Below are 26,237 nucleotides of genomic sequence, written 5' to 3'. Positions count from 1 at the left end.
ATGGTTCGGAAAACCCGTTCTCAGCAATATCAGGCTGATGATGATTTCCCCGCTACCCAACAATCCGTCAATGATCTGCAACAACAGGTCGCAAATCTCATCGCCGTTGTAGCTGCGTTGGCAACTCAACATGCCGCACCAGCTATTCCCCGCCGCCATAACGACCAGATTTTTAACCGTGAAGATTTTGACAATGAGGCCATTCCTTTTACGCCGCTACGCCAACAAAACCCTAGACGCCGCAACAACAACAATTCCGGGTCAGATTCAGATTCTGATAACGAACCACACAACTCTACATGGAAATCGAGTTTTAAACTCGAAATTCCGGAGTTCAAGGGTTCAACCGTCGCCGAAGAGCTCCTTGATTGGTTTGTAACCGTAGAAGAAATTCGCGAATTCAAACAAATTCCATTAGATCAATGTGTTCCCCTTGTTGCAATCCGTTTCCGTGATCGAGCAGCAGCATGGTGGTCGCAGAGCAAGACAACTCGAGCTCGCCATGGGAAAACAAAAATCTCAACTTGGGATAAACTCAAGCGTGAGATGAAATTTTTTTTTTGGCCTTATAACTATGATCAACTACTGTTTCAGAAATTTCAGAACCTACGACAAGGAACAAGAACAGTTGATGAATACACAATGGACTTCTTCAAGATGATTAACCGAGTGGAGTTACGTGATACCGAACAACAGTTGGTTACAAGATTCATTGGAGGGCTTCACCAGCAAATTCAATTCACATTAAATCTGTTTCGTCCTCAATCGATCTCAGAAGCTCATCAACAAGCCTTAACAGTCGAAGCTCAATCTCGTAATGAATTCCCAGCTTGGAGCTCCAACAGACAGACCCGCTCCACAACAACAACCCCAACAAGCACAACAACTCCTACCAACACAAACGTCTCCAAGACTGAGACAGCTATCGTCGCTGCAGATTCACTTAAACACAACCGTCCTGCTAGGTTTAGGTGTTTCACTTGTGGAGAGATTGGTCATCGCCAATCAGCATTCCCCAACAGAGCTCGCCGTGGTATCCTCGTCGATGAACACAATATGGAGGACACGGATCCAATTTATGATGATGACGATAATGAAATTCAAGAAATCGTCGCGGATACGGGTTTGTCTTTGATGCTCCATCGTTTGTGCTTGGCCCAACATGGTACGCCTCGAGATCCTCAACACAACAACTTGTTTCATTCCAAGTGTACCATTAATGGGAAGGTCTGCAACTTCATCATAGACTCGGGAAGTTCCGAGAATGTGATCTCTTCCAATGTAGTTAAAAAACTTTCTCTACCCGATGAACCCCACCCGCACCCATATAAGCTAGCATGGCTGCAACAAGACAATGACTTTCTAGTGACACGGCGCACACTGGTCTCTTTCTCGATAGGTGACTCTTATCATGATAAAACTTATTGTGATATCGTTCCAATGGATGCATGTCATCTTCTCTTAGGACGTCCTTGGGAATATGATCGCTGTGTACTTCATGATGGCTTCCTCAACACTTATAGCTTCCAATTCATCAATAAGAAGTTTGTCTTAAAGCCATCACCACCTTCAATACCTTCAGCTACACAAACACCAACCCTCTTCCTCCAACGTGCCCTGTTCGAATCATTGATGCGAGATAGAGGAGTGGTTCTGTTTCTTGTACTATCACCATTATCAAAAACTATACCATCTATTTCCCCTCAACTTCATGATCTCCTCTCTGAGTTCAGTGATGTCTTCCCCGACGACCTCCCATCTGGATTACCACCGTTACGAGATATACATCACCGCATAGACTTGGTCCCCGATGCTGCCTTGCCTAATCTTTCCCACTACCGTATGAGTCCATCTGAGCATGAGGAGCTTCGAAGTCAAGTTGAAGCACTCCTTTCAAAAGGATTCTTACGTGAGAGCCTCAGCCCTTGTGCTGTCCCCGCCTTACTCATTCCAAAAAAATACGGGTCATGGAGAATGTGTATTGATAGTAGAGCCATTAACAAGATCACAGTGCGATATCGCTTTCCGATTCCTCGTCTAGATGATTTACTCGACCAGATTGGTACCGCTTCTTTGTTTTTCAAACTCGATTTGCGCAGTGGATATCACCAAATTCAGATTCAACCGGGAGATGAGTGGAAGACAGCTTTTAAAACGCGGGAAGGCCTTTTTGAGTGGATGGTTATGCCCTTCGGGTTGTCTAATGCACCTAATACTTTCATGTGTGTCATGAATCAGGCATTGCACCCATTCATTGGCAAATTTGTGGTCGTTTACTTCGACGATATTCTAATTTTTAGCTCCTCGTTCGACGAACACATCCAGCACCTGCGCGCCGTCCTGTCCGTTCTCTGTCGTGATCGATTTTTCGCCACTAGGAAAAAGTGTGCTTTCGGCGTCAAAGAGGTCCACTTCTTGGGATATATTGTCTCCGATCAGGGGCTTTCTGTAGATCCTAGCAAGGTCATAGCAATTAGGACGTGGCCTCAACCAACAACAATCACAGAGACACGAAGCTTTCACGGTCTCGCTTCTTTTTATCGCAGAATTGTTCCACAATTCAGCAGCCTCATGTCGCCCATTACCGACTGCATTCGCGAAGGAAAATTTATGTGGACCTCTCAGACTGATCATGCGTTTCAAGTCATCAAAGATAAGTTATGCAGCACTCCGATTCTTGCTCTCCTGAACTTTAATGCAGCCTTCGAGTTACACAAAGATGCATCAAAAACCGGTATCGGTGCGGTTATAAGCCAGCAGAACCGCCCCATCGCCTTTTTAGTGAGAAACTCTCCAATGCGCGCCTGCGCTACAGCACATATGACGTCGAGTTTTATGCGGTAATCCAAGCAATAAAACACTGGCGACATTATCTCTTTCATCGTGAGTTTGTTCTCTATACCGACCATGATGCCTTGAAACATCTCAGTACTCAAGGAAAGGTCTCAGCACGACACGCTTCTTGGATTAGCTACCTACAGCAGTTCACGTTCGTCATAAAACATACGTCCGGATCTTCAAATCGAGTGGCTGATGCTCTCAGCCGCAGACACGCATTGCTTACAACGATGCACACTGCCGTTACAGGTTTCAGTACCTTTGCAGATCTTTATGCGTCTGGTTCTTTCTTTGGGAAATTCTTCTCGGTTGCACTTACTGGCCTTCCATCTCCATATACTTTGTGTGATGGTTTCTTGTTCCGAGATAGTCGGTTGTGTATCCCCGACTGTAGCCTGCGCCTCAAGTTGATTTCAGAAATTCATGGTGAAGGTCATATAGGCCGAGATCGTACGCTTCACTTGGTCTCCACGTCTTATTTCTGGCCTTCATTGCGAAAGGATGTTGAGAGATTTGTGGAACGTTGCGTCACGTGCCAGAGGTCTAAATGACAGTCATCAAACGCAGGTCTTTATATGCCACTTCCTATTCCAACGCAACCGTGGACGAATATAAGCATGGACTTTGTGGTTGGCTTACCATGAACGCAGAAAGGATTTGATTAAATTTTTGTGGTCGTTGATCGCTTCTCTAGGATGGTCCATTTTATCCCATGTAAGAAAACAACTGACGCTCTCCAGGTCACCATCTTTTTTTCCGAGAGGTGTACCGTTTACATGGTCTTCCATCTTCCATCGTGTCTGATCGTGATTCTCGTTTCCTTGGCCACTTTTGGCGTTCTCTTTGGAAATTGCTCAATACTAGTTTGGATATGAGTTCTGCATATCATCCACAGAGTGACGGTCAGACGGAGGTTGTTAATCGCTCCTTGGGTAATCTCTTACGCTGTTTAGTAGGCGACGCAATTCGTACTTGGGATGCTCGTCTACCTTAAGCTGAGTTCGCACATAACAGATCCGTCAATCGGAGTTCAGGCCTAAGCCCGTTTCAAGTGATCTACGGTATCTTGCCGCGGGCTCCTGTCGACCTTTCTTTCCTTCCGGATCAAACACGCTTACATGGTGATGCTTCAGCTTTCGTCGACAACTTTCTTGAGACACATGTTCGGACGACACAACAACTCGAATCGTCAGCTTCAAAATACAAGACTGCAGCTGATTCTCGCCGCCACCGTTTGGTCTTTGAGGCAGGCGACTTAGTGTGGGTTCATTTAACCAGTGATCGTATGCCTTCTCATGCTTACAACAAACTCAAGTCCAAGAAGATAGGTCCTTTGAAAGTTGCTGCAAGAATAAACGATAATGTGTATCGTATCGAGCTTCCGGCTGATATAACCACTTCAGACGTCTTCAACGTTCGTTACCTGTCCAAGTATAGTCCTCCGGACGCGCTTCCTGATTCAGAGTCGAATCCTACTCACCCGGGGGGACCTAATGCAGCAGCATCCCATATTCAGGCGCCAACATGATAATTCAAATTATCGTGTTTATCGGTTTTCTTTATTTAGGATTTTCGTTAAATTTCCTTTTCTAGATTAATGTTCTATTTCCTATTCTAAGCTGATTTGTGGCTTTAGAATCTATATATAAAGGGAGCTATAACCCTTATGATGGATACGTTTGATTTTATAATAAGAAGAGCTTTGCTTTTATCCCTTGTTCGATTCGATTTATTTCATCAAACATGAAGTTGGTCTCAAGAAGCTATCGAAAGAAACTCTTGATCGATCCAAGAACAGGTCTCGAAGAACCTTAAATTCTTAGATCGACCGTTCACCCATTCGTACGCTGCGCCACAATGGCTAGTTTCATGTTGGCTCAATCTTATCCTGTCATTCTTCCAATCATTAAACCCCTTGCTTGACAACTGATTGACATCTTGATCTTGCCCGAACAACTTGCAGCAAAAACAATATGCCTTGTCCGATGCTTTTGAATAAACTAGCCCATTCATGTTTTGTATATCTCCATTTTTCATCTCTCGTTTGTAATACTTATAAGAAAATGTCTACCATGACCATTCTTTGGAAATACATAGTTCTCATGTCCTCTTTTCATAGACCTATTTTCACTAGAAAATCTTTTGAACTTTGATCAACTATTTTTCAGGTAGCAGGATTGGTTTTATCCAAAATCTCCTCTTGTTCTTCACCATTCACATGATCATCGTCTTTAGTAATGTTTTCTCTTTCTCAGACTCATCTACATGCTGCTCATCTACAATTTCCTCTGCCTTATCATCCTCTAAATCAGTAGGGTTTTCATCACCAGTTTCACTACATTCCCCAGAGTTTTGATTTGTGTAACATACCTTAACGTAGAATTGGTTAGAAACTTCTTGTACCAATTCCACTACAGATACGACATATGTCTCCAAGCATCCTCACAGCTACAGCTTGTACCATTAGGTTCACTAAATGAGCCATGAGTGGTACATATATGTATTCTGAAACATAATAATTAATGTAAGAAACATTTGGAACCTGATCTTGAAATCTTGCTAGAAGACACAGTTGGATATATCTTAGATAATATATATACATTGAAAGCAATGCCGGAGATGACGATGTGGTCAGAATAGGCGGTGAAAGTGGCGCTAGTGTCGGTGGCTTGATTACCGTCGTATGATATTATCATTTTTTTCAATTCATCCGCTTTGCTTATATATGTATCCCTTATCTTTTTGTATGGTTTTTTTTTTTAATTTTTTTAGAATACATGAAACAAAATGAGTTTGATACTATGTTGGTTTTGTGAAAAGTTGTAAAAAAAGGTAATAATTTCCGAAAATATGAAAGTATTTTGATATTCTAAAATTGATATATTTTGGGTGGCCTAGACAAATAAGGAGGATATAACATGTGCATGCACGTTGAGCTTATATAACAGACAACGTGCTAACAAGCGATCAATTTCAACCACTAACCTTTTTATCATGGCTAGTTTTTTATATTTATGTAAGCCTACCTTAATTAGCTACGTACTTCTCACGTTAACTTTGCGACCCATCATAAATTATACACATATACTGCTCCTCAATCATGCTTAATGTTAAGCTCATTCTCTTAATCATTCAAATTTCTATAATTAATGTTATATGAGACGTACATATATGTATAAGAGAACTACTAAGTACATTGTTTCGTGTTGACGGCGATGGGAGAATACGTTGAATCTAAAAGTCTCCGAGGATGTCTGATCAACATTGCTCCACGAATTAAAAGAAACAATGAATATCCGCATGTTCTTATGTCTTTTTAAATCAAAACCTTATTACATCCGCCAACATCGTTATCTACTTTGTCTAGAAAAATAAAATACCTACAACTACTTGGGACTGCTTTTGTAATTGTATATCATTAGTTTGTTTTTAATTGTTCATTAGTTGCGCCGGCTTATATTAGCTGGAAATAATTATATACAAAAGACCAATAAAGCAAAGGCATTATGACAACCAATTAGCCATATATACTATCATTATCTATAAAAAATGGAAATCAATTCAAACAAAATGCATCGTAGGAAAATCAAAACGTCGATGCATGTTTCTAAAATCGGTAATGAATCAGAAAATATATACATACACAAATTCCATAATATTTTATTTTCATCTTATCAACTTCATATATTTCAAGCATAACCTCCTTAATATACTGACTGCATTCATTGCTTGTAAATTTGATAATTATATAATCTATAAAGAATAAAGCATTAAGATTTTACATTCTTTTTTGTTAAAGAAGATAATTACATATAAAATTATAGAGTGAAATAAAGGAGAAGACAGGGTGTTTATGGTGATGTGAACGGGGAAAAAATTGGTGTTTTAAGCATGTAGGAGAGTTGGGTGATGATGAAAATCATGTGAGTGCATGTGCATCGAGTTGTATTTTGATGGCATGTCCTTTAATCTGAGCTAAACCCTAATTATCCATCAATAACAACATTTAAAAACACAAAACAAAACACCCTTTTGGAGACTTGTCCAAATATCATCCAATTATTTTGGGATAGAAAAGAGAACCTTCTCAGAAGCTGTAATCTCCATTTTAAGTTATATCTAAAGTTCACTTACCTTTATCTATATCTATCTATGTCTATATAAATCATATGAGACGTCTCATATTTGCATCGTATTATATCATCTTTGTAACATTCTTTCATCACATTAACCAATACACACTAACAATAACGGGAGTAACATTGGAAGGACAAAGAAACGAATCAATTTGGGTTTTGATGAGAAAACAAAGAGCTCGAAGGGCACTTGTGAAGAAGATCATGATCCGACCGAAGAAGAGTCTAGAAGCTCAAAGAAGACCATGCCGCGCAATTCATAGACGCGTCAAGACGCTGAAAGAGCTAGTTCCCAACACCAATTCATCAGAAGGTTTGGATGGGCTCTTTAGACAAACGGCGGATTATATTTTCGCTTTGGAAATGAAAGTGAGAGTTATGCAGACAATGGTTCAGGTTTTGACCGAAACTGATTGTGTTTAAATGACCTCAACATATATTTTTGTAAATATTTCTGGGATTTAAAATCATTATAATTACAATAAGTGTTTCTAGTTTTTGTTTTGTTCGAGTTTACTTTTATCATCTCGAGTGTCTTGCATTGTGGTATATAGAAAAGAATTTGGTTTATGTTGCTGATGTAGACCGCAAGAAAAAAAAAGAAGAAATCGCTCCTAACAGACGACTGATGTTTCGGGGATAAAAATATCTAAAAAGTTTTAAACATACCAATTCATAATTTAGATTATAATTGTACGGGAGTAGTTTTGTGCGCAGTCCATCATTTATTAATGAACGATGAGTTATAGAATTCTTTTTAAAAAGAGGTGTTTAGATAAATTAACAAAGAAGAACGAAACTTTAAAACAAGAGAAATCATTGAAAATTGTGTTCAGTTAGAGAATGCATATATAGGGAGGCCATTAATAAAACCAAAAGAACTATTGCATACTGAGCGTTCAACCTTGGGCTTTACAAGTACTAAGTATCATATGAGAGCATCATGGGAGTCCCTCAAGACATCCCTCAGAGGAGGGGGATGAAAACCGAAGAAGAAAGAGAAGGGAAAAACCCCTAATTAAGGGCTGTTCCTTACTCTCCAACGACCAGAAAAAAAAAAAACAAAACAAGGGACTATTTTTTTCTCTCTCTTCATCCCACCAATAATGATGCTCTAAGGGCCCCGAATTAACATACCAAATTAGAAAAAGACATGTTGTGTTATGTCCTTTACTATTTTCAGCAATGTTGAATTTATATGAAAATCATTTAAGAAATATCCTATGGAAAAATAAAATTTATATTCTTGATTGAATAAATATTTTTGGCCCTTAAAAATTTTTCTAAATTTTTTTTTGTTAATTACATAATTTGTTTATTGATGAACTGATCCTAATTTTAAAAATATTTTAAGTCAAAAAATCATTTATCGCATAAGAACCTAACATTTAGGCCTAAAAATCTCAGGCATACTATTTGGTTACGATGAAACTATGGCAGCTCGGTTTTATATCATGATTTACCAATTTAAAAGTTAATTATGGTTATGAGAAGTTTACGTTCACGTGCCAATTCTATCTATTTTCAATATTTTTCTCATTTTTGTATCGTTTTTTTCATTTTGGTTATTGCTCGATATAAATATTGATTTTTGAGTTTATTCTGATTTCGTTATTTTGTTTTGGACTGAGATTTAGAAAATGTTTAAGAATTAAAATTATTAAAGAGATACATATTTAGGTTAAAATCCGCGCCTTGAGCAGAATAAATATTTTATATTTATTACTTATTTAATATTTTTCTGCATATTATGAAATAATAAAATAATAATTATATATTAAATAACTAAGAAATCAGTTACTATTATGTAATAAATTGGCGTGCACATATAAATCAAATGACCGCTCTTGTTTATTCGCAATCATTTAAGGGTAAATAAATAAAAAAAACCAATCTTATCTATCATATATGATATATAATTAAATTTAAATGATATTAACATAGATATATAGTATAATTTTAATATAGATATTTATTAAATGAGGTTTCTACCCATATGATTTTATGATTATTTGCATATTTGTGTAACAAAATTTTACACCAACAATTTTTTTTATAATGTGAAATATTTAGTGGTTTCAATAATTTATAATCGTTTAAAAAAAACAATGAAGATTTAAAAATTAAAATATTAACTTTTCAATATATGTTCAACGCGAATATCAAAATATAAATATGTATTTTCATATGATGTATAGTTTAATTTAAACGATATGAAATATATATATATATATTAACATAAACACCTATTAAAATAAAATTATGTATTCATATGATTTTATAATCATTGTATCTTATTATAGAAAAAAAAATTAAACCTTGATCACAAGAGTTTATGCGAGACTTTTAAAAGTTTTAGTAATTTATACTCGTTTTGAAAAATTCAAAATACAACATATACAAAAAATCTAAATTTTTATTATATGATTAATGTAATTATGTTATTTATTTTAATAATAAATAATTGAACAAAAATGATAAAAAGTAAATAGAATGTTAGCAAATCTTTATTATTTAAAATCATTAATTGTCGTATATATCTTAGTCACATTAGGTAATTTCGTATGTTTTATTTAAGGAAATAATATATAATAATTTTAATTTGATAAATGAATGGTCCATAATAGACATACGATATAATATAACATTCCCTAGCAATTTAATTTTGGACTAACAAAATTCTCAATTGATTCTCAAGCCGCCACATAAACAAAATTAGCATTCCAATTACGTGACAACTCAACATGACAACTTTTTTAATTACTACAGGTTATAACTTTTTAAATGTTTATCTATTAATATATAGGGGATTCGGAAAAGAGATATTTTTGACACTTTTTCGATTAATCTTTGGATATTTCGAATCTATCGAAAGGATTAGACTAATCCATAAAAGGAGATGTAAACTACATATGGACATTCTTTCTGAATATTCAAATATACTGTAAGAAATGTGTTCATATCTGCGTGGTCACACAATAGTGGGGTGCCCTCGTATCCATGTTGATTAGCAGTCTAGAACTCTCAGTCTACCATCGCGTAGATATTCAAATATACTGTAAGAATTTTTTTTGTTTGTCTTCGTAAATATGTTTAAGAAAATAGAAATATAGAATGTAAAACATAACCGTGAATCCAGTGCTTGACACCAATTGGCAACACTTTTAATGGTTGCGGAACATACATAGCACTATCAATCAAAGCTTGGTAGCCCCGTAAGTGCATAGAGTTGTGGGAAAAAGGTAAAAGAAAACAAATCCACAAAGATATAAACAAAATGTAAAAAGTAGGGAAACAAGTTACCATGCAAATTCATCTTTTTCTTCTCCATTTTGTTACTTTTGCAGCCATTTGTGTGTGTGAAAATGTTCAATAGAACAGAAGCAAAAAAAAAGGAAACAATCTTATGAGGTGAAACTACCTTTTGGTTTTTTTGTCTAGTGAGTGCATGGCAGATTATGGTGAGTGATAATCCCAAACTGAAGGTACATAATCATTTTCCCAAACAAGGCCACGACTGCAACCGAAAGAAAAAGCTCCTAACCTAAAGGGACAAATTGGTTCAAGGAAGCAACAACTTACAAACCTTTACCCATTAGTAATTCACTGGTCCCAGGAAGTATCCATGGTTGTATTTTATACTGGATCCAATAAGATTCTAAAGCCGCAGCGGAAAAATCAAGATAATAATATTTTCACATTTCATAAATTTTATTTAATCATAAAAATATTGGACTGTATCAAAAAGTTTGGTTAGTTATCGTGCAATTACCACATAAGTTTTTCCTCTCCTACTGTTTTGACCTCACCACAATATATTCCTAATCATTTTGTAATAAATCACGCATTATTTAACCACTAGATTGAGATCCACGCCCTTGTGCAAAATGAGTTTACTTAATAGTAACATATATAACAATAAATTATAGTAGTTAGCTCTATTACAAAGAAGGTGTATTTTATATTTTTGTGTTCATTTTGGATTTATACTTTATATGAACCAGACTATTTGAAAATTTTGATGGATTCACCGCATCTGATGTGGTGTTGACGTTAATAATAAAGAGAAGTTTAATGTCACAAACATTATTACTAGTCCAATACTTTATATAACTAATTAGCCGAAAAAACTAATTTATCACAAATCTGATTTTATTTATATATCTTGTAGCATTTTGTGATTTATTGATCAGAGAGGACGACGTAAAAGCCTATTATAAACCGATGGACTTTTTTACAACTTAGATAAATGATCTTTATCAAAAACATCGTTATTTGTAATTTATTATCTTATATTTTAAAGTGAACGTAAAATTATATATATAATGTGATTTTAGTAACACTATATCTAGCTGATAACCCGCATTTTACCTATTTAACATAGAAACATAAATTTATATTTACTGGGAATATACGCATATATTTAACCTATAAACATAAATATATATGTAGTGGGAACATTAGTATATATTTAAAAATGAACATAACCTTTTCAAATAATTAGAATTAAATGATACACTATAGAAAGTCGCAATTTACTATAATTATATGGTGTATCACTTAATTCTAATGAACATAAACTTTTCAAATAATCACACATTATTTAACTATTACGGAAGAAACACAATTAATTATAGAAATATTTTTGAAAAATTTCCTATGATAGTCATATTTAGTTTATTTTTATAAAATAACCCCAATAAATAAAATGACCAAAAGAGGTTTTACTAAAACACAAATATATACTTATACGCTAGCGTTAACTAATCTAGACTTAGGGTTTAGAGTTAACGGGTGGGGTTTTGAGGGTTGAGGTTTCAAATTTTAAAAAATAAAATAAAATATTAAAATTTTCAAAATAGAAAGGGACTATTTTAATCATTTTTTTTGAATGCTATTTTGTTGATAAAAACTTAAAAATGCTATTTGAGATAATTGTCCAATATTGCTGGACAATTTACCGAAAATAAGTGTACTAATATATGAGCCAACACAATTTTCACATACTCCACCATATACCAGATATATGGATGTTAATCTATACTAGGTGTTTGCACGCACATGCATGAATATAAATTTTACGGATACTTATATATGCATTATAAATACAAAGATCATCATCATAATTATTTATTTCAATGTTTTTAATCATTTTTATTTTCACTAAATTTTTTCTTCTTCGTAAAAATCAGTGAAATATGTAAAACTATGAGAACGATTACTTATCAAACATAAAATAAAATAAAATAATAAAGTAAACCTTATGTTTTAAACCTTCATTACCTTTGTAAATCTATTCGATTAAAACGGAAGTACAAAACGATACTTACTTATTATTAAATGATTTCTTACATATAACTAAATTTACAACTTTATTTATTTTCTATTCCAAATAATTCTATATCATTTATTACATAAATACAAAATTAAGCTTAACTATTTTAAGGGTCTAACTGGTGACCATTACAGGAACATTAGAAATAAGTAGAAAAAAATGCAGAGAAATAATATTAGAGGAATGAAAAGGAAAATGATTCCTTATCAATTTTATTGAGGAACAAATTTGTTCTATATTCCTCTAAAATAAAAAGAATGAGAAGGAATGCAAAGGAAAAACAATTCCTTGTAAATGGTAAACAAAAATAAAAATTGTAAGAAATGCATTATTCTATTTCATTCATTGGTTACTAGTTACACCCCAAGTGTTTTATTGCATCTTTTACATTCTTTTTTTCACTCTTCCAAAATAATTCATTAATTGTATTTATTATAATAATTCGCCGTTATTTATTTTACGTGTTAACCATTATAATTTCAGATGTTTGAGTAAAATTGCTCCATTACTGACAAGAATTTAAACTAGTTAACAAACATAATCAATTAGACATGAGCATTTAGGTTCACATTCGGATACAGATCGGTTATTGAATATCCAATTTTTTATTATTATAAAATTAAATTTGTTTGAATATTATAAATTTCTGAACGAAGTTTGAATCAGATTCTTTCTGGTCTAGGTAGGTTACTAAAAACCTAAAAATATCTAAATAAATTATATTTGTATGTTTAAAAATATCACTATATAAATTTCGAAAATAATAGTATAGATTCTGCCAATTTATAAAACTCATCAAATCATATAAAAAATTAATCAAAACAATTATTATGCAGGTTTTAAACAATTCTAGGAGCGTAAAGAGTCGGACCCAACTCTACTAGTGCTAGATGAAAATTGAAAAGGCAACACATGGGCAAAGGAAGAGAAAACGTTGTTTGACTATACAGAACCCAATTTAAACTTAACGGGCCTTGGGAAAATACCAGGGTTAAATTCGTGAATCAGAATAAACCTATATGATCTCCTGGCGCCACAAACCCTAGCTTTCCTTTCCTCCGCTGCACCTATTCGTTGAAGCCAAGTTTTCTCGTTCGCTCGTTCATTCATTCACCATGGGTACGGAGAGGAAGCGGAAGGTTAGTTTGTTCGACGTTATGGAAGATCCATCGGCGAAGAACAACAAATCCAACGTTCTCGGAGGTGCGTCAGCGGCGGCTGCGGGTATCAGCAATCTGATTAACAAGTGGAACGGGAAGCCTTACTCGCAGAGGTACTACGATATTCTCGAGAAGAGGAGAGATCTTCCCGTTTGGCTGCAGAAAGATGAGTTTCTCCGGACGTTGCAATCTAACCAGACCCTGATCCTCGTCGGTGAGACTGGGAGTGGTAAAACTACTCAGGTGAGATTGGGAATGATCTTGATTTAGGGTTTAGTGGTTTAGGAATGTGAATATTAACAATAATTGCTGTGTTAATTGTTACAGATTCCACAGTTTGTTTTAGATGCCGTTGAGGCTGAGAACACAAATAAGCATAAGAAATGGTTAGTTGGCTGCACGCAGCCTCGTAGAGTCGCTGCAATGTCTGTTTCTCGTCGTGTAGCTGATGAAATGGATGTTGCCATTGGAGAAGAAGTCGGTTACAGCATCCGTTTTGAGGACTGTAGTGGCCCTCGTACTATGCTCAAGTGAGCCTTTTTTTTTTTTTTTTTTCCTTTAGTTTTTCATTTTAATGTTTATGTTTTGAACTAAATCACAATCAACTTCCATTACAGATATTTGACTGATGGTATGCTGTTGAGAGAGGCAATGGCGGATCCGCTTCTTGAGAGATACAAAGTTATTATTCTCGACGAAGCTCACGAGAGAACTTTGGCTACTGATGTTCTCTTTGGTCTTCTCAAAGAGGTTTTGAGGAACAGACCTGACCTTAAGCTAGTTGTGATGAGTGCAACCTTGGAAGCTGAAAAGTTTCAGGAGTATTTTAGCGGTGCTCCTCTTATGAAAGTCCCTGGTAGGCTTCATCCGGTTGAGATATTCTACACACAGGATCCTGAGAGGGACTATCTTGAAGCTGCGATAAGGACCGTTGTTCAGATACATATGTGCGAGCCGCCTGGAGATGTTCTTGTTTTCTTAACTGGAGAGGAGGAGATTGAAGATGCCTGCCGTAAAATCAATAAAGAGGTCAGTAACCTTGGAGATCAAGTGGGGCCTGTCAAAGTTGTGCCTCTGTATTCTACTCTCCCACCTGCTATGCAGCAGAAGATTTTTGACCCTGCACCAGAGCCGTTAACAGAAGGTGGTCCTGCTGGTAGAAAGATCGTTGTCTCAACCAACATCGCTGAAACGTCTTTAACCATTGATGGGATTGTTTATGTTATTGACCCTGGTTTTGCCAAGCAAAAAGTCTATAACCCACGGATCCGCGTTGAGTCGTTGTTGGTGTCCCCAATTTCAAAGGCAAGTGCTCACCAGAGGTCAGGTCGTGCTGGTAGAACTCGCCCCGGAAAATGTTTCAGGCTTTACACAGAGAAGAGTTTCAACAATGATCTGCAGCCGCAGACGTATCCTGAGATTTTGAGATCTAATCTTGCTAATACTGTCCTGACATTGAAAAAGTTGGGTATAGACGACTTGGTGCACTTTGATTTCATGGACCCTCCTGCTCCTGAGACATTGATGAGAGCATTAGAGGTTTTGAATTATCTGGGAGCATTGGATGATGAAGGTAACTTGACAAGGACTGGCGAGATAATGAGTGAGTTTCCCTTGGATCCACAGATGTCAAAGATGCTCATTGTCAGCCCTGAGTTCAACTGTTCAAATGAGATTCTCTCAGGGGTGGGGGGAATCGGCAATTGCGTATGAGAAAGAAGTCATCTATAAGCATGTCATACATAAACATCTATTGCATACGAACATGTCATGTGCCTGCATTTGTGTATCCTGCCATTAGAGCTAGATTCACTAGTTTGGGCTCTCCATGTCCGTGGTTGGGAAACTCTAAGTAAGTGCTGATGCATGTAGTTGCAGTTTGTCAGTTTTCTCTCAAGCAAATGGTATCGTCTCTCTCTCTCTCGCTTCTATGCATCTGCTGACCTCTTCCATGGACCTATTCTGTTATAAAACAAATTCTCTCTCTAGTACCGAATTGCTTTGTTCGGCCTAGAGAGGCTCAAAAAGCAGCAGATGAAGCTAAATCTAAATTTGGACACATTGATGGAGATCACCTGACGCTGCTGAACGTGTACCACGCCTACAAGCAAAACAGTGAGTCTCTATCCTCTGCTTTTTCTGTTATAGCTCTGCTTGAGACAAGTAGTTGACCTGGGCACTTGCAATTCTCACAGATGAAGACCCAAACTGGTGTTTTGAGAACTTTGTCAACAATAGAGCAATGAAGTCTGCAGACAATGTGAGGCAGCAGCTAGTGAGAATAATGTCGAGGTTTAATCTCAAGATGTGTAGCACGGATTTCAACAGTCGTGACTACTACGTCAATATCAGAAAGGCCATGCTGTCTGGTTATTTCATGCAGGTGGCTCACCTAGAACGCACTGGCCATTACTTGACCGTCAAAGATAACCAAGTATGCCAAAACATAATCCTTTTTTTATATGTTGCGAAAGGCCATGCTATTATTGCTTATAACACTTGTATCTGATGGGCAGGTGGTTCACTTGCATCCATCCAATTGCCTGGATCACAAACCGGAGTGGGTGATTTATAATGAATATGTCTTGACTACTCGCAATTTCATTCGCACTGTTACAGATGTCCGCGGTGACTGGTTAGTTCCCATCTCCTGCTTCTGTTGTCTGATAAACTCAAGCCTGTAGAAACCAACGATCTTCGCTTGTTTTCAGGTTAGTAGATGTTGCACCGCATTACTATGATCTTTCCAACTTCCCCAATTGTGAAGCAAAAAGAGTCCTTGAGAAGCTTTACAAGAAGAGAGAGAGGGAAAGGAACGAGAGCAAGGGTCGAAAGTGAAGAGAACCAGTTGTTGGCTAGAGAATCAAATCACGAACGCAAGAAGAATCTCTTTGTCATAAGATTATGTTTTGTGTAACCTATGTTGGATACTTGGTCGTTTGTTTCTGTTACAATGAAAGAATCTTGCATTACTCAAAACTTTCGTTCTAAAATCTTTATGTATTTGATATTACAAAAGCTCTGTTTCTCTATTCAATCCAGCTACTAGCGTCTTGTTTCTTGGCTTTGGTCTTCCTCATCAATCTCCTCAACTCCATAACACTTGTCCAATCTCCTTTCTCGCCATGAACTCTACAGAGAACATCATAAGCTGCGGGATGCTCTCTTCTCAGCCTCGAGATTCCTTTAGCAGCAACTTCACCTAGCTCCAAACATGAATGCAACCCGCAAGCCCCGAGCAATGCCCCCCAGATAACAAAATCAGGCTCAAAAGGCATCCCTTTTATCAACCTCTCTGCTTTATCTAATTGACCAGCTCTTGCTAGTAGATCCACCATACATGCATAATGCTCCTTTTCTGCAGTTATCCCAAACCTACCCATCAACATGAACTGCTTTTCCCCTTCTTCCACTAGCCCCGCGTGAGCACAAGCCGATAACAAGTTTATGAATGTCACCTGATCAGGCTTGTAGCCGCATTGGACCATCCTCTCGAATTCCTCCAAAGCTTCCACCCCTAGTCCATGTCTTGCGAACCCTCCAATCATTGAGTTCCATGAAGCCGTATTCTTCACTGGCATCGATTTAAACACGCCTGAAGCAGCGGTAATATCACCTGACTTGGCATACATATCTATGAGAGAAGTCGACAAGACTACGTCACAAGCCATTCCACGTTTTGTGATCATTGAGTGCACTTGTCTCCCCATAAGAAGCGAGGAAGAAGCTGCACACGCTTTTAAAACACTCGAAAACGTGTAGTGACTTGGCCTGTTGCTCCAAGATTCAACCATTTCACGGAAAAGCAACAAGGCTACTTTAAACTCCCTGCACTGCACGTAGCCATTGATCATCACGGTCCAAGAAAAAACATTCCTTTGACTCATCTTATCGAAAAAGTCCCTAGCTTTATCCATCTCCATGTTGTTTATGTACCCAATCAACATCGTATGCCAAGTTACGATGTTCCTCTCCGGCATTTCAGCGAATGCTCTCTCACCATCCTCCACAAAACCTAGCTTCATGTAACCCATAATCAACACATTCCAAGACACCACATCCTTGAGCAAAATCTCCTTAAAGACTCTTTCTAAACCTCTTAGATCCCTTAAACTTGTGTAGCTTCTTAACAAAGCAGAACCAGTATAAGCGCTTAAGCTAAGCCCTAACCGAATAGCAAGCGTGTGAATCTGCAAAACGAGAACCTTAGACCCAGGTCCAGATACTGCGTCTATTATCGCAGCGATGGTAAGCTCATCTGGATTCAACCCGGATCTCCGCATCTCTATAAAATGCCTAAGAACGCTCTCTGGATCTTTGGTTTTCTTCAGACCCATGAACATGGTGTTCCACGACACCACGTCTCTAACAGGCATTTGATCGAACACCTGGTGAGCTTCCAACATCAGACCACGCTGAACATACGCCGAGATCATCATGTTCCATGTTGAAATGTCTAGCGATGTCCGGTTCTGATTAAAAATCCTGCGTGCTTCCACCAGACCATTGTCCCGCAAGTGATCGTTGATCAAACGGTTGAGAGTAGCCGTTGGTATCGTGAATATCCGGCGCGAAAAATGTCCGCGTAGGAAAGTTGCACTTGACTCTAACATGCGCATCTTGTCTTGTTATTTTTTTTTTGTCTAATCTTGCGCGGACCCTCTCTCTGGATACAAGACACTAACGATTGAACTGAAGTTTTTTTTTTTTTTTTTGAATAAAAAACGATTGAACTGAAGTTTATAATAATGTTTCGTCTTAAAAAGAGATCAAAGACATGCATCCTAAGTAAGATGCATAATAGTAACATGGGCAATTATTTAAATGACCATTTTTAAGTTTTTTCACCGAAGAAACTCAAAAAGGAAAAATAACCAAAAAATGTTTTATTAAAGAGGTAAAAAATCCTTCTATCTTTACTTTATATACATAATAGATACATAATTATTTAAATAAATAATAAAATAAAATAAAATTTGCTTTATTTATTTCGTTTTTGAATTCAAACTTTTTATTAATTATATTTTCGATTTTTTTAAAAAGAATTTTTTTCAAATTTTTATTTCAGAATCCAGAATTTCATTGAAACTATTTTAAAGATTTATATTTTGAAATCTTTAATATTTATTTTTAAAAATTTTAAACCTCGCCCTTAAAACATCACCGTTTAAATCTAAACCAAGTATATATTAATTAGTTAACCATAGAGTATAAATGCCTATTCAACATTTAATAAAATCTATTTTGATCATTTTTTTTGTAGGCTTTTTTGATGAAAATTTTTTAAGAAATCATCTTAGGAAATGTCTCTAATAACATTGAATATTCGGATTTCATATATTAAAACGAGGGACTAAGAATAGCTCTCAAGTTTCACTTTATAACATAGATAAAACTATATATTCGAGCAAAAAAATTATGATACAATATAATAATTTCATGGATTTAACAAATAATAATACAATATTATAATTTCTTTAACAAAATGGCATTATAATTGACTCAATTTCTCTTGAGTACACGCGTTGTTTTATTGATGTATTTTTAGCCTTAACTAAAGTTTGCATCAGGCTTTAATAGTGGAAGTCTCATACGACCTAATAAAGATTCAAGAACAGTAATGAACCAGAACCACTAATGTAACAGTAACATCAGGTACCTTGTGTAGCTGGAGGTGCTATGTGATGAAAAAAACTAGAGAATTTTAGAGTTTACATACATTAACAAAAGAAAAAATAATAATTAATGATGTCAATGGTTATTCAACATAGCTTAGAATTAAAACATTACAGAACGCATAAGGCTTTTTTAATCAATGATTGACACATACGTACATAACATAGTTACCAATAATAACACACACATCGATGGTCATGCAACACTTTCACATTTTCTTCAACGACAATTTTCGGTACATTTCGTCGACTTGTACCTGTATAATGGAACGTTGGCGGACTGAACGGTGCAAACATTTAAATTCAACATTATAAATTATAAAAAGCGCATTTATGAAAACGAATTTGATACAAATTGGAAACCTGATAAAACTTGAGAAGATTGTTCCTTCGATTCTTGAGGGTCGCAGTCACTAAGTCTCTCTCTACGTCAAAAGGTTTTGTCTCCACTGTCACTGCTTTTATATACTCGAACTTTCTTAGCTATATATATTTTTACATCCACAAAAAATTTTGTTAGTATTTAGATGTTTTAATTGCAGTTCTTTATTAAGACAAAATCAAACAAACCTTGTTTTTCTCTGCCGTGGACTTCAGTTCTAAAATGATGTGTTCATCATGTAATTCCGAGAGAGAGCATAGTTCTTCGAATGGCTTAGTAAAGCCGAGATCTTTAGCCCACCGGTTCACGGTTTCAGGATTTGGAACAATCACTGCTACAAGCATTGATTTGAAGCTATCTCCATAAACCCATATCTAAGAAAACAAACATAAAGAAAAATCACTAAAAATGCTTGCGTGTTACCAAGAAAACATGGTTGTGAAACTTACATCTTGGACAACAGAGTTTTGGCCGTAGATGTTTTCCAAGTTCTCAAGAGCAACGTACTCTCCTTGAGAGAGTTTGATAAGATTCTTTTTGCGATCAATTATCTTGAGTACTCTATTTGGGTGAATCTCACCTATATCTCCTGTAAAAAAAAAAGATTTAACACCCACATCAAGAACTATTCAAAATGTTTAGTTTCAATCAATCAGTCACCTGTATGGAACCATCCGTTTTTCATGACTTCTTGAGTAAGTTCAGGGTTCTTGTAATAACCAGAAAATAAACATGTTCCTCTTATACAGATCTCGCCTGCCTGAATTTCCCCGAGTGGGTCGTAGCCCATTTCAGCCACCTCCTCAAGTCGTATCTCGTTGTAAACGGCCGGAATACCAACTGTCCCTAGCATACACATCTCGTCCGGGAAACCCAAAGCCGTTCCTCCAAGAGTCTCCGTTAGACCTAATACAAACAAATCCAAACAAGCACAGCACCATTGACTTTTCTTGGCAAACACGAAACATAGAAAAGAAACCCTAGAATATAGAGGAGATGTAATATATATATATACCGTAGCCTTGGACGACAAAGCAACAACAAGTAACTCTAAGGAACTCTTCAATCTCACAGCTCAATGGTGCTCCTCCAGATACTAGCAACCTGATTCGACCTCCCAATTTGTCTCTAATCTTTAATGGAAATCCAAAACCGCCTAAAGGTGAGGTTATGTAGTGACCAAAAACAAAACTCCCAAAATACAAGAAAAAACTCATTATTAGAACTGTTTTAACCTTTCTGAAAGCTATGAAATCAGCCATGGGCGAAGCTTTACTATGAGAGTATCCACGATTCAACCATGAAAGCTTGCTGCATCATCATTTTTGTTTTGCGTTGTTACATCATTAGAGAACATAGAAGTAAGATGAAAACAAAGAAATTAACAATGAAGTTGCTTACTGTTGGTAGAGAGCATTGAAGATAAATCTCCTTCTAGGATTAAGTTCCTGAAGAGCCTTTTGAATTCCCTCGTGAATTCTCTCAAACACTCTTGGAACTCCAGCTAAATAAGTTGGTTTCAATTCTTGAATGTCATCGCGTAACACATTCAAATCCTACACAAAATATATCCACCTTTTGTAGTTATTCCTCTATCTATTTTGTTCCATAATTTGATGAATGTTTCTGAGATTAACATACTCCATGGTAATAGCCAACCGAAGCCCCTTTGCGAAAGAAGTATTCCTCATTCATACGGTCAAGAATATGAGCCAACGGCAAGAAGGAAAGATACACATCTTCATGTGTCATCTGCTTGTATTTAAGCCACCCAACGATTTGTCAAAAGTAAACAGAGGATTAAGCAAGGCAACGACATTGAATGGTAATTCCTTATATATTCAAGCAAAAATGAAGATAATGATTTTAATGTGTGTTAGTCTGATAGTGTTTTAACCTTTAAGAAGTTTTGTTTTTGTTCTTTAAATTCAAACTTTGCATGTAGTTACTCTGTATGAGTTAGTTTTTCTCTATAGAAGTTAGTTATTAGAAGATATGTTAGTTTTTCTCTATAGAAGTTAGTTATTTCATTATTACAGATAATTTTCTTTCTGTTACTAATAACAAACTAAATATCTGGAAATTTAGATCTAAAATGTTCAAATTAAAGATATAATATATGATATATTTTTTCTTTCTCAACAATCTTCATTAGGCATTATATCCAACGAGAATTATAATTAACTTAGGTTTTTTTCATATGAAGTAATATTATAAACAATAAATGTGAAATTATTCATTTTTCACATGGCGTGGCATTAGTTTAGGTTACAATTTTTTTAGAAATAAGTAATAACCCTAAACGCGCATGGATAACTTTTTATAGCGTTTTGTTACAAAAATTAATCAAATGATTCATAGTTATTACTAGTAGTTACCTTGTCTTCGAACTGGTCCATGTAGAGATCCATCCCAACAATATAAGTGGCCACTGCTTCGTGAGTCAAAACCACACCTTTAGGGTTACCACTCGTGCCGCTCGTGTACATTATGGTGCATATGTTAGATGGCTTAGGCGGGTTAGTCTCTTCTGGTTTTTCTCGTCCCTGGTTAAACAGTCAACGACTAGAAGATACTTTATCATATATCATCAATGAATATGCGTGTGTTGCCACCTAATTCATTTAATTCTATGCATATACACGAAAAAAATCAAATGCCGTCAAGTTGGTTATAAGTTATAACATGTGCATGTCATTAAATACGTCAAAGAAAGGCCCGACCATATAATATTTGATTGCAATAATGTAAACATACAAAATTACAATTATTTAAGATAAAACGAGAGACGAACCATACGGAGAAAGTCGAGCCACGAGAATGTTTTGACTCCAATTTCAGAAGCCTTGAGGCTATCTTCTTCACTCACATTAACGAAGGAAACTATAGCTTTTAGCCGTTTAGCACATTTGCAATTTGGCTCAAGAAGCTAAATTTCAATAACATAAAAATAAAATGTTTATCATCCACATAGAAACATATTTTTCGTATGTATAAATTAATTAAAAAAATTAATTTTAAAGATATTAACCCCTTTAATCTTGTTGTCTTGGACGAATACAAAATCGATTTCAGCGTGATCAACAATATAATCCACTGCTCCTGAACCTAAAGATCAAATTCTTTTGTTTGACTCACATGTTATTAAGTTTGAGTTTGCAAGACCTAAGTGGTTATAAGAAAGTAAAATTTAACCTACCCAATGTGTCATACAGAGGTACACAGATTAGAGTGTGAGCTGCACAAGCCTAAATATGTTCACAAATAGAGTATACATTTGTTCTAAGAAATTTTGATATATATAGAATTTTTTTTACTAAAGAAAAGAAACAAAAGAGATGGACCTCCATTGCTATTATCCACTGAGGACAATTAACTCCATAGATCCCCACTCGACACCCCTACATATATACATAGACCATTTTATTTTACTATATAAATGAATAATAAATTGATTTCGGGAAGAGGTGTATAAACGATGTTTACAGGCTCAGCTCCCAGAGCACGTATTGCAGAACCAATCTGCAGAACTTCTCCGTATGCTTCCTTGTAAGTTTTCCACATATACGGTCCAACCTAACCCATCGGTACAAATATACGTATAGAACAAATATTTATACACAACTTTTAATCAAATATATGTTTTAATGAGATGACTAAGAAATCACCTTCTCATCGACGATTCGACGCCATCCAAGCATCTTGTTGTAAGGGAATTTTTCCACTGATTTACTAACAAAACCCAAAAGAGATCTATTAACAAGAGTTATACGTACACTGTACACAAATTGTGATAATTATATGATAATAAAATTATAAATATACATACCTGAAAACGTCCCAAGCAGTGGTGATATCAGAATCCATAGGCGGAAAACCTTTTTCCGACAAAAGATTCCGGTACACCGGACCTACCGACGGCTTCCCGTTTCCTCCTTTAACTCCTTCTTCCAGCTTCGCCGCGAAAAACTTCATTCTCTCTTTGTTTTCCGTTCTTTGAAGAGAAACTCTCTGAAGCTATTTTCTTTATGTTAAAGAAATGTATTAGATAGAAAAACCGGAAATGATGGATAAATGAGATAGATATACAATGAAGCCAACGCCGACGTAGCTGACGAATGGTTCAAAATTTTAGGTACAAAAACGTGAAATAGGTAAAGATCATTAAAGGAAATAACTTGGTTTAAAAATGAGGGTCTTTATCGTATTTTGCATGTTCATAAAATTGAATTATTTGTGAACAATATATATAATCGTTGCGAAAACAGATACTAAAGTTTCATTGATTAATCTGACTGCGTACTCCGTACTTGAATTTTGTTATATATACACATAAGTTGCATAGTTTTGTTATTATGAGTAATTGGTACAATGGCATTTATTGCGACCAGCCCGGTCAACCTAACAATACCAAAGTACAAACCCAGTTTATGCATTTATCTTAAACAACCTAAGATATCCATTTAGATTTGACATTGGTTTCCATATTTTGTGATTTGATACAGAATTGTATCAACTACATATATATTTTCAGACAAAACAGAATAAATTAAATTACATGTATTTAGTTTCCAAGGAAATACGAGTCGAGTGTCCATTATTTTCACCAACTAATTTCAACTAAAATTATAATTAAAAATATCGTAAACTAATTCACCAATATAAGAGTCACGCCCTAAACGTGAAAGCATGGATAACCCTGGCTTCACTCTCTTTATCCTTCTTTTCACCATCTTCTCTATAATTACCTATTTTAACGGATTTGATGAATATATGAAACCTCAGAAAAAAAACAATAAACATGAAACTGATGTATGTGATGTAGTTGTAAAGCCCTCTACCCAGTGTATGAATCTCCACACTTAAACACAAAGTGTAAAACTCTATAAATTAATAGTCGATTAATTAATAAACACGATAAATTAATAAATTTCGTCAGTAGCAAGTTGGGCATGTTCAAAATATGACACAAATAGATAATGCATGACTGCTTACTCTCTCCCTACTTATATGGCAGGACTGCTCGCTCTCTCCCTACTTATATGTCATAGTGAATAATGCTCTTTCCAACATGTTGAATCAGGCTGAAGTCGATGAAAAATTTGGGTTTCATCCTAAGTGCGAGAGAGTTCAGCTTATCCACCTAAGCTTTGCAGACGACATTCTGGTCTTCACTGACGGTACTGAAGAATCGCTGAACGGAGTGTTGACAATGATGGATCAGTTTGCAAGTATGTTGGGCCTTCAGATCAATGCCACCAAGTCAACAATCTTTGCTGCTGGTCCGAATAGCCTCCTACTTAATCATGCTGCGAGTGCGAAATGCATCCAGGTTGATCAACTGCCTATTCGTTATCTAGGCATGCCTTTGACATCTAAGATTTGGAGCAAAACAGACTATGAGCCGTTAATAGATCAGCTTCGCAAAAAGTTCTTGTCTTGGACACATGGAGATCTTTCTTTCGCAGGACGGTTACGGCTAATCAAAACCGCTGTCACCAGTACTGTGAACTTCTGGAGCTCCGCTTTTCTATCACCCAAAGGCTGTCTTGATACTATTGAAAGCATGTGCAGCGCTTTCCTGTGGTCAGGATCGCCAACAGTCACTCATAAAGCAAAAGTTGCATGGAAAGATGTTTGCTCTTCTAAGGAAGAAGGAGGGCTGGGTCTGCGAAGGCTAAGGGACACATCTAGACTATTTGCATTGAGATTGATTTGACTACTATTTACTCAAACATGTTCTTATTGGGTGGCATGGACTAAGGAGTATCTGTTAAAGCATGGCTCTTACTGGGATGTGCGAGAAGGCTCCCTTGGCTCTTGGGCTTGGCGAAAGCTTCTAAAATTGCGGCCCTTGGCATATGATTGCTTGAGGTATGAGGTGAATAATGGGAGATCAATCTACTTTTGGCTAGATAATTGGCTGGGAACAGGAAGACTGTTGGATGAAACCGGGGAGACTGGTATAGGGTGTTTGGGGGTCCTTAGGTCTGCTACTATCTCTGATGTAGTCTGTGAGTCTGGTTGGAAGATCCATACTAGAGGGCAAAGGCGGTTCCCTAAAGTCTACGCAAAACTGAATGCAAGGCAACTGCCTAACCAACACTCTGGGGAGGACATCGTGCTTTGGAGAGCTGGTCCCGACGACTTCAAAGCCTCTTTCTCTTCCGCTAAGACCTGGAATTATCTGCGAGACAAAAGAACTGAGGTTGTGTGGAGGAAGTTAGCTTGGTTTCCTCAGGATGTACCCCGACATGCCTTTATGGTCTGGCTTGCATTTAGAGATCGACTGACTATTGGTGATAGAATGAAGAGCTGGGGTATTGAGCAATGCTGTATGCTTTGTGGAGAGAAGAACGAAACTAGGGACCACCTGTTCTTTGCTTGTCCGTACTCTTTCACGGTATAGATGAACACTGCAGGAAGACTGCTTGGATGTGTCATAACGCCAGACTGGACTGATACCGTAGCGTCTCTTATGCTTCTGCCTGCACTCGACTGGATCATGTACTTAAGAGGATGATGTTTCAGACAGTCATATACTATGTTTGGAAAGAACGTAACTCGCAGAGGCATGGAGGTGTTTGGGTCACGACGAAGAAGCTCACCCGTACCATTGATAAGCAGATTAGGAACCGGATATCATCTCTTTGCTATATCAAGGATCATCCGCTAGAGGGGCTAATGAGTAGATGGTTTGAAGTTTTCTAG

General features: G+C 36.4%; 6 protein-coding genes across 10 annotated transcripts; 4 read left to right on the top strand and 2 right to left on the bottom strand.

The window, feature by feature from the left end:
- Positions 1-3,389, top strand: LOC106329985. Its single transcript, XM_013768564.1, has 2 exons — positions 1-2,840; positions 2,930-3,389. The coding sequence occupies exons 1-2, from the start codon at positions 1-3 to the stop codon at positions 3,387-3,389; spliced, it is 3,300 nt and encodes a 1,099-aa protein (XP_013624018.1).
- A 3,583-nt stretch (positions 3,390-6,972) lies between these two features.
- LOC106333614 (transcription factor UPBEAT1) lies at positions 6,973-7,544 on the top strand. The gene has a single exon (XM_013772038.1). It carries the CDS (start codon positions 7,008-7,010, stop codon positions 7,395-7,397), a length of 390 nt encoding a protein of 129 aa, XP_013627492.1. The 5' UTR covers positions 6,973-7,007; the 3' UTR covers positions 7,398-7,544.
- Positions 7,545-13,323: 5,779 nt separating this feature from the next.
- On the top strand, positions 13,324-16,501 carry LOC106335183 (probable pre-mRNA-splicing factor ATP-dependent RNA helicase). Its single transcript, XM_013773632.1, has 7 exons — positions 13,324-13,712; positions 13,797-13,999; positions 14,087-15,174; positions 15,459-15,584; positions 15,665-15,903; positions 15,986-16,104; positions 16,181-16,501. Exons 1-7 carry the CDS (start codon positions 13,425-13,427, stop codon positions 16,305-16,307), a joined length of 2,190 nt encoding a protein of 729 aa, XP_013629086.1. The 5' UTR covers positions 13,324-13,424; the 3' UTR covers positions 16,308-16,501.
- On the bottom strand, positions 16,499-18,088 carry LOC106329984 (pentatricopeptide repeat-containing protein At2g44880-like). Its single transcript, XM_013768563.1, has one exon. The coding sequence runs from the start codon at positions 18,086-18,088 to the stop codon at positions 16,499-16,501; it is 1,590 nt and encodes a 529-aa protein (XP_013624017.1).
- Positions 18,089-19,269: 1,181 nt separating this feature from the next.
- On the bottom strand, positions 19,270-23,792 carry LOC106329307 (long chain acyl-CoA synthetase 1). Of its 5 annotated transcripts, none has more exons than XM_013767945.1 (17): positions 23,356-23,792; positions 23,195-23,279; positions 23,013-23,102; positions 22,871-22,927; positions 22,726-22,774; positions 22,558-22,634; positions 22,321-22,455; positions 21,905-22,072; positions 21,168-21,278; positions 20,928-21,082; positions 20,762-20,837; positions 20,542-20,659; positions 20,187-20,432; positions 19,976-20,115; positions 19,715-19,900; positions 19,508-19,627; positions 19,270-19,424 (listed from the first exon to the last, which is right to left on the bottom strand). In XM_013767945.1, the coding sequence occupies exons 1-17, from the start codon at positions 23,499-23,501 to the stop codon at positions 19,365-19,367; spliced, it is 2,019 nt and encodes a 672-aa protein (XP_013623399.1). In that variant the 5' UTR covers positions 23,502-23,792; the 3' UTR covers positions 19,270-19,364. The 5 variants fall into 5 exon arrangements, with proteins under 5 accessions (XP_013623399.1, XP_013623400.1, XP_013623401.1 ...); XM_013767946.1 differs by having other exon boundaries at positions 19,270-19,401; XM_013767947.1 differs by having other exon boundaries at positions 23,195-23,258; positions 23,356-23,790.
- An 805-nt stretch (positions 23,793-24,597) lies between these two features.
- LOC106329983 lies at positions 24,598-26,237 on the top strand. Its single transcript, XM_013768562.1, has 3 exons — positions 24,598-25,192; positions 25,334-25,929; positions 26,043-26,237. Exons 1-3 carry the CDS (start codon positions 24,598-24,600, stop codon positions 26,235-26,237), a joined length of 1,386 nt encoding a protein of 461 aa, XP_013624016.1.

Source organism: Brassica oleracea, chromosome C3 (genome assembly GCF_000695525.1).
Source record: "Brassica oleracea var. oleracea cultivar TO1000 chromosome C3, BOL, whole genome shotgun sequence".
Lineage (NCBI taxonomy): Eukaryota > Viridiplantae > Streptophyta > Magnoliopsida > Brassicales > Brassicaceae > Brassica > Brassica oleracea.
The sequence above is the reverse complement of the archived record's forward strand: the minus strand, read 5'-3'. Positions and strand labels throughout refer to the sequence as shown.